The sequence below is a fragment of the Giraffa tippelskirchi genome, chromosome 7, assembly GCF_054371585.1.
Source record: "Giraffa tippelskirchi isolate mGirTip1 chromosome 7, T2T-mGirTip1v1.2.pri, whole genome shotgun sequence".
NCBI lineage: Eukaryota > Metazoa > Chordata > Mammalia > Artiodactyla > Giraffidae > Giraffa > Giraffa tippelskirchi.
In genome coordinates this window covers 96,835,776-96,850,262 of record NC_137281.1, presented here as the reverse complement: position 1 = coordinate 96,850,262, position 14,487 = coordinate 96,835,776, and the positions used below count along the sequence as shown (strand labels likewise).

Here is a 14,487-nt window from a genome sequence, read left to right as displayed (position 1 = left end):
CAAAAGTAATTTAATAGATGAACAAGCAGTGGTCCTGGAAAAAGTTGGGCATTCATAGGCAAAAGAAATGAAACCTGACTTAACCATCATATATAAAAAATTCCTTAAAAAGGACTACAGCCTTAAATATGAAATGTAAAATTTTAAAACTTAAAATAGTATACATCTTCAGGGACCCAGGGTAAGGAAATGCATTCCCTAATGTGACTCCAAAAACACAATCCATGAAAGGAAAAACATATAGACTGAACTTCATCAATTTAAATTTCGCTCTATAAAATATTCCATGAAGGTTAAAAAGACAATCTGTAGACTGGGAGAAAATATTTGCAAATCATATATCCTGATAAAGGACTAGTATCTGGAAAATAAAATGAGAAACTTCTGAAACACAGCAGCAGAAAAAAACAAATAATCCAATGAGAAAACAGGAAAAGGACACAAAGAGATATTTCACCAAAGAAGATACAAATAAGTACATAGAAAGATATTCAACCCTAGCCATTATGGAAATGCAAATTAAAACTACAATGAGCTACCACTACGCACCTATCAACACAACTGAAAAACACTGACTACACAAAATATGATTGTCAGACACGACTGAGTGCACATTCATATGTACACATTAGTCATTATAATAGCTTAATGGCAATGAGAATGTAATGGAAAGAATGTGAAATATATTACAATCAGGTATAAAAGGAAAAGATGAAGCCAAGATAATCATGAACCTCACTGACTAGATCAACCAATATATATTAATAACTAAAGAGTGAAATGATGTTAATTCAAAACAAATAATAAAGAGGAAGTAAATGAAAAAATGGCATCATTGATTCAATTGACATGAGTTTGAGCAAACTCCAGTACTCTTGCCTGGAAAATCCCATGGATGGAGGAGCCTGGTAGGCTGCAGTCTATGGAGTCGCAAAGAGTCGGATGCGACTGAGCGACTTCACTTTCACTTTTCACTTTCATGCATTGGCGAAGGAAATGGCAACCCACTCCAGTGTTCTTGCCTGGAGAATCCCAGGGGCAGCAGAGCCTGGTGGGCTGCCGGCTATGGGGTCGCACAGAGTCGAACACGACTGAAGCAACTTAGCAGCAGCAGGAGACAATGAAGGACAGGGATGCCTGGTGTGCTGCAGTCCATGGGATTGCAAAGAATCAAACATAACTGAGCGACTGAATAACAACAATAAGCAGGTTATTTTCAAATACCTTTTAATACTGATTTCTAACATAATTACACAGTGATAAGAGAATAGACTTTGCATGATTTCTTGACCATGAAATTTTTGCACCTTGTTTTACATCCCTGGATATGTTCCAATGTCTTCTGCTTTATAGTCTATGGGAACTTGAATAGAATTTGCATCCTGTGAAATGAATATTTTATAAATCTTAATTATGTTGAATTGGTTCATAGTGTTTTTTAGGTCTACTATATCCTACTTTTCTGTCTATTCACTCTACTAACTTCTGAGAGTTTGATATTGAAACTTCAACTGAAAATCTTATTTTATCTACTTAAAAAAAGAATTGTAGTATATAGTAGAATTGTATGCATTAATAACTCTGTTCTGTATTTTCCAAGTCTCTGGTAAATGTGTCATCATACTTTCATAATTTAAAAAATATGAAAAAAATTGAAAAAAATTAAGAGGAAGTATAGTGTCATCTGTAAATAGAGTGCTGAAGTGCTAAGCTGATGTTTTCTAAAAAGAGGAAATAAAAGCAACCAGGAAGGTAATATGAGAATATTCTAAAACTTAAATTTTCAGGAAACCATACAGAGTGTACCCTATTTTTTTTGCTCCCAAAGAAAGAGAATAGAAATACAGCAGACACATTTCTTCCTCTTCAAAAAATATTGATAATACTCAAGAATGAACTATTATCAAGCTGCAGTGAGGTCACAAAGTTCATCATTGTACAAAAAATTAGCTGTACAATTTACTATCTTTTTCAATGGACTGACCCTAAAATGAACAGGTTATTCTAAACTAAATGAATGTTATTATTAGCATTTCTTTCCATAACAACCCTTCATAGCAAAACTGGTTTGCCCAAGGAGCTTCTTCCAACTCAACTTTCCTATGTGTCCATCTGTGATTCACTTGTGACAATAACATGGAAATTGTTCCTGATGACATTATTATTTCCTCAAGACTAGCAAGATGGAGAGAGAAGGAAATGGCAATCCTGTGGACAGAGGAGCCTGGTGGGCTGCTTGTCCATAGGGTCGCACAGAGTCGGACACAACTGAAGCGACTTAGCGTGGATGCATGCATTGGAGAAGGAAATGGCAACCCACTCCAGTATTCTTGCCTGGAGAATCCCAGGGACAGCGGAACCTGGTGGGCTGCCGTTTATGGGATCGCACAGTCGGACACGACTGAGGTGACTTAGCAGCAGCAAGATGGATGTCCACATTCTCCATTCCAGATAAAACTTGCAATATGCTATCTTTCATAGTTATTTACTTAATGGAAAAAAGGGGATAACATTTTCCCTAAGTTCAATGTAGGCTTTTAGTGAACTCTGAGTAATTCAGTAAGGCAATATCACAGAAATGTTGCCTTTGGGAAACAAGCTGATAGATTCAAGGAAGTAAGGGTCAGATTATACAAGTTTATTGTGGTGAAATTAAGGAGATGAAATTGTCTCTAGGAAATTGAGGGGAACAACTAAAGGAATTATCAGACACAAGCTTTAGAAAGTTCAGTATTGTAAGCAATATAAAAGTTAGAAAGAGGTAAAACTGTGCTTTGAAAAAATATTACAAGTCTTTTCTTTCTTTTTTTAAAAAAATATTTATTTATTTATTTGGCTCTGCCAGGTCTTAACTGTGGCATGTGGGAACTAGTTCCCTGACCAGGGATTGAACCCAGGACCCCTAAATTGAGAGCATGGAGTCTTTGCCACTGGGCCACCAGGGAAATCCCTAGAAGCCTTTTCTGAACTGAGGTTTCTGTCTTCATTCATTTACATATCCCCAGGGCCTAGAACAGGGGTTTCTAGCAAATAGATGCTCAATAAATATTTATTACATGAAAGACTCATCTTTAGATACTGAACTTTCCCTTTTAGTAATGTGGATTCAGTGATATTCCTTTAGTGTAAGTAAGACTGAAATTTCGCAACATATCGTCCACTGAAATATGTATAAATGGGTGGTTTAAATGATTCATAAGGAAAATTCAGATTGGATTAAAAAAGAAAGAAAAGATACTAAAGTCAGAAGAAATCTAGTGAAATGGGACACACAGATAATACAGTAAGCATGAAATTGTACAGAAAGGGATGGGAAATAAAACAGAAATGACATGAAACCATAAAATTTCTCATATGGAAAAATTCTGGTAACAAGCAGATCTGGTAACAAGCAGATCCAGAAGAGTAACCTACTGAAATGAAGACCAGAAAAAAAGTAAAGTAGCCAAGAAATGATGATGAGGGTCTGATGTGGAAAAGCTGGCATTGAGAGGGAATTTCTAAGATCAGTAGATGAAAATAAAAGCTAAAGGATGGTGTTCTGAATGGTACAGAGAGCATCAGTAAAAAATTTAAGTGTGTGGGTTATATAGAACTTTCTGTGAGGAGAATAAGGAACAAAATGCTGACACTATCTCTACTCCCAACCCACTCATTTCCCTAACTCTCTAGTATTATGGTGAATAGGAGAACCAGTCTCTTTTGAGAGAGAGCTGCTTAGTCCTAAGGGGAAAGCTAATTAACGGAATTGGTTTTTAGAGGGGGAAGAGTGCTGTGAAGAACTGAAGTTTCACAATGTAAAAATTCACAGTTGGCACAGTGGAAAAAGCTAAGTAGAAAACTGTTATTCTGTACTTTTATAAAGTTCAATCCAAGGTACAAAGATGTTTCCCTGTTCTTTTGGGACTTTCCATGGTGGTAAGGAGAATGAGTCTCATTTTTAATAAAGCTACTGCTATGTTATAATCACTTTACTCTCTTTCTAAAAAAACAAATATTCTAATTTTGCTTTAGGCTCTAATAACTGTAAAGAAACTCCGTTTTAAAAAAGTTTGGAAGTTTTGGACTTCCCTGGTGGTCCAGTGGTTAAGAATCTGCCTGCCAATGCAGGGGACATTGGTTTGATCCCTGGTTGGGGAAGATTCCATTTGCCACGGGGCAACTAAGCCCGTGCACCACAACTATTAAGCCTGAGTTCTACAACCCGTGAGCCGCAAACCCTTGAGCCCACACTCTGCAACAAGAGAGGCCATCGCAATGATAAGCCTGCATATGATAATTAAAGAGTAGCCCCTGCTCCTTGCAACTGAAGAAAGCCCATGCACAGCAACAAAGACCCAGTGCAACAACAACAAAAATATTTTTTAAATGTACCATTTTAAACAATATAACTATTATCTCGTGTGTGTGTGTTGTCTGTTAAATCACTTCAGTTGTGTCCGACTCTTTGCGACCCTGTGGACTGTGCCTGCCCATGGGACTCCCCTGTCCATGGGATTCTCAAGAATACTGGACTGAGTTGCCATTCCCTTCACCAGGGGATCTTTCCGACCCAGGGGTCTCTTACATCTCCTGCATTAGCAGGCAGGTTCTTTACCACTAGCGCCATGTCTCATAGGCATTTTAATTTTTATAAACCACTTTTTATCCACAACCTAATTATTAATCAAAAAAATTACTTAATCTCCTTGGCAACTTTCTAAACTTGATGTTTCCTATTTTTTTCTTTCTTCAAGTATTAACTTATTATAAATTCTAAGTTTATAATGATAGCTATCTTCTAAGTTTACTTTAATATTGCACAGTGAATTCTTCTGTTTTCCATAGAACATCTTAAGTAATCCAGGGGTTGTAGAGTCGGACTGTATCTTTCTACATAGCCTACTTCACCTTTGTCATCTCTTGGCACAATATGCTTTAAAAAGCACAATAACATTAATTAGTGAATTTACAGTATTTTACTGTCCTACTACAAAAGCTTAAAAATGGCTAATTTAGATCCCCAAAGTTATCTAAAACTTTGTTTAGCAGGAAATATTTTAGCAAAATTTTGATATCATTACTGAAAGTTCATTCAGGTACTTATAAAGACTTTAAAATGTGCTATAATTTAATGTTTTAGATTTTCTAATCACATACAATTCAACTAAAAATAGTCAAATAATTTAACCTATATATATTGTAAGTTGATAAAATGTCTGCCTATAAAATAAAAATGTCACACTAATAGAGAAGAGCAACTATATAAAAATGAATACAAAAGCGAGTTTCTATCATGGGGAATCTAAAGCTCTACAGTAAAGATTATCTATACAAATTAACAGTTAAGTTTTAGTTGGCATTTAAGAGAGAAATCAAGGCTATAAAGATTTAGAAGGAAACAGAGGATACAACTCATACATATTAAGAAAGATTTCTGAGAATCTATGCTTGACAGAGACCATTCTATATATCTATCTCCAAGTGTCTGGGAGAAAGATAGTACTTTCAATTATCTTGGGCTACAACACCAAAGCGTAGTGTTCTTTTTAAATTTCTCTGAGTTATCAACAAACTATGAAGCCAATTACATAAAGCAGTGCTTTCCAACTTTTTCCTCAGGCATACTCAGAAAAATAACAATTACAAGGCAATCAGGAAAGAGGAGGAGCCTCGTGGTTAAGAGGTCACCAGCCTGGGCAGCTCCTACCACTTAAACCTATTCATGGCATACAGCTTGGGAAGCTCTAATGTAGATCAGCAAAAGGACACCTTGGAAATAAACTCACAAAAACAAGCAAGTTATAGGCAAGCATCATGGGAAATAATTTCAGTTCACTCTGAATAAATGAATGAATGAGTACCGAGCCAATTATAAAAAATGTCACCTTTCTGAAAAAATCCTCATCAGCCTTCTCTTGTTTTGTGCTCCTTTTCTTATAAAACAAACAAAAAAGAGTGAAATATAACCCTCTGGGAAGCATAACAGGACATTTTTAGAACAAGTACTGTGAACCTAAGACTGGAAAAACTTTCTACCAAATGCTTCTTTCACTCTTCAGAAAAGTCATCTTTCATCTTCAGCACTGTTACCAGTATTTTGACTATTATAAGCCCTCTTTAAAATATATAGTGTTTATTAGCTATGCCAGTGGCTATAGGCACCTCATTAATAATTGTCTATTTTTTCTTAAAGGGCATAAGTTTTTTCCTGAGGTATGAGGGGTAGGTATCTCACTTTATTTCTAGAATTCATCCAAGGTAGAGGATTCTAAGATGTCACCAACAGACAAAATAAACAGAGAACAGAGTTTTTTTAGCATTATCTTTTAGATGATTATTACATAGGAACAGTATTAAGATGCAGTTTATCATCAAGAAGGATTTTAAAGAAAACTATCATTAACTTGGGAAGAACTTTGCAAACTTATGGATTCAACCATCACAGTGAGCATCTTTTTTATATTACTAGAACCCAGAAAAATGGATTAAAATAAAACCAATCACAATGTATGGCAAAAACTATTACAATATTGTAAAGTAATTAGCCCCCAACTAAAATAAATAAATTTATAAAAAAAAAAAAAAACCAATCAGTAAAAATATCTACAGAAATGGACATTAATGACCCCAAAATGCAGTGAAAATGAACACATACTTCAATTCTATAATTGCTTCAGAAGTATCTTAGAGGTGTATTATGCAGCAGAGGGGGCTAATTACTCTGCTTATTTCAATGTCACTGTCCCATTTGTCTTGAGACTTCACAAAACTATTTTCAATTTATAGCCATGTATTATTGCTCTGCCTTTGATCATACGATTTGAGGATACAATTCAAATGCTTTATTATAACTATTCCCTACAGAAATAAGGCAATCCTACACAGAGATATATTTATCATTCCTATTTCACAAATAGTAAGCTTTCTCAAGGAGAAACAACTAATTGAAACAACAGTTCTGATTCCTCGGTCAGTGTTTCCATCAAAAGGACCTATTTTCTTGTTAGTTTATTATTTTACACCTTAGGATTACATTAAAGGCACATTTTTATGCCTCATCACAGAAAGTAAGTTTGGATTATGTCCAAATCCCAGGCTTATTCTCACTAAGCTTTATGTCAAAAATCACACTCTGAGCAACAAACTGAAACATCAATCTGAGCTTATTTTCTGACTAGCCTTCATTCCTAGTGATGCAAATTTGGTTCCTTATTTAATTATCTTCAAGTAAACTGTCCACATTCATTAATATGGCCAATACACTAGTCCCCTGGTATTCATAGGGGACTGGTTCCAGTATCTGCCTTGTCTGTTTGGCGCCTGCTGATTCCAAAATCTGCAGATGCTGAAGTTCTTTCATATAATGGCACTGAATTTGCATATAACCATATGCATCCCCTCTCCCATATATTTTAAATGATTCTCCAAATTATTGATAATACCAAATACAAAGTAAATTATGTAAATAGTTGGCAGCACAAGGCAAATTCAGGTTTCGCTTTTTGGAATCTTATGAAATTTTTTTTCCAAATATTTTCCATCTGTGGTTGTCTGAATCCACAGATGTGAAACCTATGGATATGTAGGGCTGACTGGGTTCTGTTTCATTTTGATTTTTTTCCTTCTCTATTTTATATCTAGGTCATCATTCCATGTTCTTATGCTTTCTCAGCAAGATGTTTTTTTCCAATTCTTTCTCCACCTTTGATATCTTTCTTCTCTTTTTCCATCTTTACTATTAAGAAATGCCTTTGTGTGCTGTGTGCTAAGTCACTTTAGTCGTGTCTGACTCTTCTCTACCCTATGAACTGTAGCCCATCAGGCTCCTTTCTCCATGGGGTTCTCCAGACAAGAATACTGGAGCGGGTTGCCATGCCCTCGTCCAGAGGATCTTTCTGACCCAGGGATCGAACCCACATCTCTTATGTCTCCTGCATTGGCAGGTGGGCTGTTTAACTACTTAGACTGTGACTGTGGTACTCAGTTTCTAAAATCTACAACTTCTTCTCCAACAACACTTCCCAGTTATCAATAGCTCGGACAAAAAGCATTACATGTAAGTACAGGTCACCATGGGCTCTTTCTTAGAAGTCTACAGGCTATATTTTAAATAAGCATCAGTATATGCCGGGCACTGTGTTATCCAAGGTCAGAACCACATTTAAATATTTAAACTTTTAGAGATGACATGTTAACTTTATTATATATATTTATGACTTCAACTGGGGTTTCTTATAAGCCTAAAACCACACTGTGATTAACTGAGATACACTGTCAGAAGGGAATCCTAAGAGTTAAAAAGTCTTTCAACATGATTTAGGGAAGTCATTAAATCAGATTTAACTGAGACAGAAACTGGAGCACAGACAAGTTAGCTAACCTTTTAAATTACTGAAATAACTCAGGAGTAAAATATATGCAGAAACCAAGAATCAAAATTAAAAGCAGGTTTATTACAAATATTTATATATGAAAATTATTCAAAACTTAAAACACATTTTCAATAGAAATAATATTATAGATGCTGAATGAGCTCACAAAGCAGTCTACAAATATATACTAATAGCTAAAGGGAATTCTAGCTATTTTCAAGAGCCTTGGAAATTTTGAGCATTTTATTCTCATTTTCTAAGTTCTGCTTGATGCAGGAACAACATTAACATTTAACAGCTTCTCAGATATGATTATTTTTCAGCTCATAAATGAAATAAAGGAGAAACAGTTTTCTACACTAATTAAGAGAGTAGATGCTTAACATTACCAAAGGTTGGATTCGAATTTTAAAACATATGAATGTAAGGAAACACTTATCTGTGTGGAAGATAGTAGAGTTATAACCTAGGATGGCCACCTACTAGTCACAGGAAGAGCCTAGGTTGATAGGGGATGAAGGGAGCAAGAATCTGAGAACACAAGAGTCTAGAGTAGGGGCCAGATATCTACAGCTGCTCAACTCTGTCACTGCGGTGTGAAAGCAGCACAGACAAAACGTAAACAAATGAGCTTGGCTATGTTCCAATAAAGTTTTTTATGGCCACTGAAATTTGAATTTCATGTTCATAAAATCATTACTGATTTTTTTCAGTCATTTAAACATGCAAAATCCATTCTTAACTCATGGGCTGTACAAAAATACATGACAGGCCTGGATTTGGCCCGTGGACTATAGTGCCAATCTCTAATTTAAGTAACAGTGGAGAGAAGGTGAGGAAGGTGCACCTGGTTTAAAAACTAGGGGGACTATTCATGAATGTTCTTGCATTAAACCTAATCAGATAAGCAGCTCACCTTTAACATGCGTACATTAATACCAGTCCCAGGTGCAAAGAAAACAGGCATATTGTGCTATCCTTAACTTCAAAAGAATTACAGAAACAATCATCAATCCCGGACAAAAACAATTTCCATAAATAACAGTATACTAATCATAATTTTACATAGAGAATTCATGCTGTACAGCTTAAAATTATAGCAAAAGATGCATTATTCATTACCATTTTGTCCCTGAGTCGCTCTCCACGGATAAAAAAGTCAGCACAGCCATTCTCTTCCTGGTGAGGGACTTTGAAGACAGTGACGCAGCTTAGTCCACTCCCTCCAAGTGGTAACCATCCACCACTTGAGTCATCCCGGGTCATCACCACAGCTCGCACTCGTGCATAACTATTACTAAAATAGATGCAAAGATTAGAAATTAGCTTTTCCATAAACAAAAACCAGCCAATATGTCAGTCTTGTTTGAGAAACCAAAGACCACATCACTTAATGTGTGGTACCTAAGTGTTTACTACTTCCATGACAGTCCAGAGAAAGTAACCTAACTGAAAAAGGTCAAAAACCAGAGTAACTAACTTAGAGGTTAACTTTCATTTTGAAGACCAATCTCACAATAAAAGACTACAGATCTCTTATTCCACCACTTGAGTAGTTCAAGCACATTTGATTGCCATGGAACAAGTAATGAAGGATCCTAAAGACAAACTACAGAGGCTACCATCAAAGTTGTCTTTGTATGCCCATCTCCTAGCATATAACCAGACAAAATACTGTTGTATTCTAGCACATTTAATTGTGACACCTCTATGCCGCTAACATTTCTGAAATATATTATAAATAAAATGCTGAAACAAACATGCTTAACTAAGATATATTTTCAATTTTTTTCTAACAACTAGAAATTTAAATCACACAAACATATATAAAGAAATGTTTTGTTTTAGTAACCTATCAGGCAAATTGGTCTTTTCGTGCTCTCTTTTTGACAAACTATTCTTGAGGTACACCACATTACAGTTCCATTCAGAATTATTTCCCAATATTCCACAACTATTTTTTACACAAAATCTAAGAAATGTTTCATATAGTAATGTTCTAGATAACTGACATCTAAGCATTTAGTTCTAAAACTTCTAATATAATAATCATTATATTCTTTATAAAGTCAAACATCTTGCCAATTTCTTAGAAAATTACATTGAGTTTCTTAGAAAATTACATTGAAAATTAAACATGTATTGGTTATTAAAACTATCAACTGAGGTTCAACGTAATAATTCTGTGCTACTTAATATCTCTGAATGTTCTTTGCCAGTTGTCATTTCTGTTGTCAGAGTGCCTGTCTGAGACCCACTCCTTGCTTTTCTTCTACTTTATATATTGATATTTATTTGACTGTGGTGTATACTCTACATATAAGAACATATCTTGATATTAAATATAAAATCCCACAAATTCTGACAAGCATACACATCTGCACAACCAACATCAAGATATAGAACATTGTCATGACTCCAGAAAATTCCCTGAGGCCTCCTGCCCATCAAATAGGTAACCGAGGTAACGACTGCTATACATGGTTTCCAATATATACATTAGTTTTGCCTGCTCTGGGCCTTCTTATACATGGAATCAAACAGAAACACCACTTGTACCCTCCCTTTCTATCTGACTTCTTTCACTTATCGTGTTGTCATATTAGGGCTTCATTCTCTGTTAGCACTAAGTACTCAGTCCTCTCACTGAATAAATAAATACACATCAAAATTCATGTATTCTTTCTTACATTGACAGGCATTTGAAATGTTCCAAGGTGTTGGATATTATGAATAAGGCTTTTATAAACATTCTTATAATGTTTTTTTGTAGACATGTTTTCATTTCTCTTGAATAATTACCTAGTAATGGAATTGATGAGTCATAGGGGAATATATTTAACTATATAAGAAACTGTTTTCCAAGGTGACTAGACCATTACATTCCTATAAACAATGTATGATAGTTTCAGTTGCTCCACATCTGTGCCAACATTTGGTGTTTTCAACTTTTTAAACTGTACTCACTGTAGTAAGTATAAAGTGGTAACCCACTGTGATTTTAATATCTATTTTCCATGATGAATGCATGACGTCGGGCATTTTTTTCATATGCTGGCTGGCCATTTGTATGCCTTCTTTTTAAGCCTTTTATTTTGTATTATGTTGCCTTTTATTACTGATTTTTAGAAGTTCTTCATATTTCATAACACGAGTAGTTTTCTGTCATTGAGTTGTATTCTTTCAAAGTTGCACAGTGTTGGGGGTCTAGTAAGAAGTCTAAAGTCAAACTTGATTATAAAGTTGGATCCTAGCTCAGCATCTTACCTATATGTCCTTGAGAGTTACAATACCCACCTTTAGTAAACTAAAACAAAGCCTAACACCTAATAAACACTATGTATTATTGTGCTTGGAGAAGGCAATGGCACCCCACTCCAGTACTCTTGCCTGGAAAATCCCATGGACGGAGGAGCCTCGTAGGCTACAGTCCATGGCGTCGCTAAGAGTTGGACACGACTGAGCGACTTCACTTTCACTTTACCCTTTCATGCACTGGAGAAGGAAATGGCAACCCACTCCAGTATTCTTGCCTGGAGAATCCCAGGGACGGCGGAGCCTGGTGGGCTGCCGTCTATGGGGTCACACAGAGTTGGACACGACTGAAGCGACTTAGCAGCAGCAGCAGCAGCATTATTGTGCTTAGTCGCTCAGTCGTGTGCAACTCTGTGTATTGTTTTAAGTTAATTATTAGTACTACAACAAAGATTTTAAAATTGAAGTATTTGTCATACTGGTAATTCAAAGCCAGGTAGGAGCTGGGGAAAAAAAATTTGCAAATTCAAACATAATTCTCTATTAATTACTAGGGTCAAAATAATTCTTCGCAAAGAAGTTCTGAAAGGCTTTAAATTTGCAGATGACTATTCTAAGCTTTTTATGATTCAGTTATTTACAGGCTCTGATTCCTATCTGGGCTCAATTGTTAACAATCTTCCATTCAGAGAACTGGCCAGAGGAGGTATGGGTACATAAAGACTGGACTGAATTAGGTATCAAATTGTAATCCTCCTCATGGGCTGAGCTAAGTACCACCCCAAGAAGCTTGGGGGGATAGAAGTAATAGTAAATGAAGGTTATTTGGTTAACCAAGAATTTAATCTAAGGATATCCCAGAAGTATAGCACATAAACTTAGATGTATTTGGTTCAAATGAAATATTTGTGAATTGAACTCATGCATTTAAAGCTCAGCACATTTGAGGTTCAGTGAAGTTACAAAGTCACAAGGTAGAACTTAGATCAAAACCAAAATTTAAGTTCCCAATAATCATTTAAGTTGTTTATTTCACTACAGGATCCTGACTCTTTCTTCTCACCAGAATATGTAGTAAACTGGAAACTGAGAATTTTATACTAGATTCTGCAAGACTAGTGAAACCTAAGGAGTAAAATAATCCAAGTTTAGAAGATCAGAGTATATTTTAACTTCAGAGTGCAGAACTAGTTATCCTCTTCAGAGCATAGACTCTTATTTTATCATCTGTGATTATTACTAATTCTCATTTACAATCTGTAAAATGTTTCTTAGCATATTTTATATTTTAAAAATATAAAACTGTAAGATTATTAGAAAATACATAAAAACACTACCAGCTATTTTAGGATGGTAGAATTAGGTATTTTCCTTTCATTTCTCAGTTTTTCCAAATATTATCACTCAGTCGTGTCCAACTAGTTGCAACCCCATGAAACGGAATGCGCCAGGCCTCCCTGTCCATCACCAACTCCTGGAGTTTACCCAAACTCATGTCCGTTGAATCGGTGATGCCATCCAACCATCTCATCCTCTGTCATCCCATTTTCCTCCTGCCCTCAATCTTTCCCAGCATCAGTGTCTTTTCAAATGAGTCAGCTCTTCGCCTCAGGTGGCCAAAGTATTGGACTTTCAGCTTCAACATCAGTCCTTCCAATGAACACCCAGGATTGATCTCCTTTAGGATGGACTGGCTGGATCTCCTTGCAGTCCAAGGGACTCTCAAGAGTCTTCTCCAACACCACAGTTCAAAAGCATCAATTCTTTGGCACTCAGCTTTCTTTATATTCCAACTCTCAGACCCATATATGACTACTGGAAAAACCATAGCCTGGACTAGACGGACCTTTGTTGACAAAGTGATGTCTCGGTTTTTTAATATGCTGTCTAGGTTGGTCATAACCTTCCTTCCAAGGAGCAAGCGTCTTTTAATTTCATGGCTGCAATCACCATCTGCAGTGATTTTGGAACCCAGAAAAAAACAAGTCAGCCACGGTATCCACTGTTTCCCCATCTATTTGCCATGAAGTGATGGGACCGGATGCCATGATCTTAGTTTTCTGAATGTTGAGCTTTAAGCCAAGTTTTTCACTCTCCTCGTTCACTTTCATCAAGAGGCTCTTTAGTTCTTCTTCATTTTCTGCCATAAGGGTGGTGTCATTAGCATATCTGAGGTTATTGATATTTCTCCTGGCAATCTTGATTCCAGCTTGTGCTTCATCCAGCCCAGCGTTTCTCATGATGTACTCTGCATATAAGTTAAATAAGCAGGGTGACAGTATACAGCCTTGACGGACTCCTTTTCCTATTTGGAACCAGTCTGTTGTTTCATGTCTGTTTCTAATTACTGCTTCTTGACCTGCATACAGATTTCTCAGGAGGCAGGTAAGGTGGTCTGATGTTCCCTTCTCTTGAAGAATTTTCCAGTTTGCTGTGATCTACACAGTCAAGAGCTTTGGCGTAGTCAGTGAAGCAGAAGTAGTGTTTTTCTGGTATTCTCTTGCTTTTTCGATGATCCAGCAGATGTTGGCAATTTGATCTCTGGTTCCTCTGCCTTTTCTAAATCCAGCTTGAACATCTGTAATCTCACAGTTCACATACTGTTGAAGCCTAGCTCGGAGAATTTTGACCATTACTTTGCTAGCATGTGAGATGAGTGCAATTGTGCAGTAGTTTGTGAACATTCTTTGGCTTTCCCTTTCTTTGGTATTGGAATGAAAATTGACCTTTTCCAGTCCTGTGGCCACTGCTGAGTTTTCCAAATTTGCTGACATATAGAGTGCAGCACTTTCACAGCATCATCTTCTAGGATCTGAAATAGCTTAAGTGGAATCCTATCACCTCCCCTAGCTTTGTTCGTAGTGGTGCCTCCTAAGGC

The 14,487-nt window shown here is 36.2% G+C and overlaps 1 protein-coding gene across 1 annotated transcript in view; it reads right to left on the bottom strand.

Annotated features, from left to right (window-relative positions):
- Positions 1-14,487, bottom strand: part of SPRED1 (sprouty related EVH1 domain containing 1) — a 116,626-nt gene that overhangs the window by 48,755 nt on the left and 53,384 nt on the right. The window contains exon 2 of the mRNA XM_081507145.1: positions 9,477-9,651. Coding sequence (XP_081363271.1) covers positions 9,477-9,651 — 175 coding nt within the window. The remainder of the gene's footprint in view (positions 1-9,476; positions 9,652-14,487) is intronic.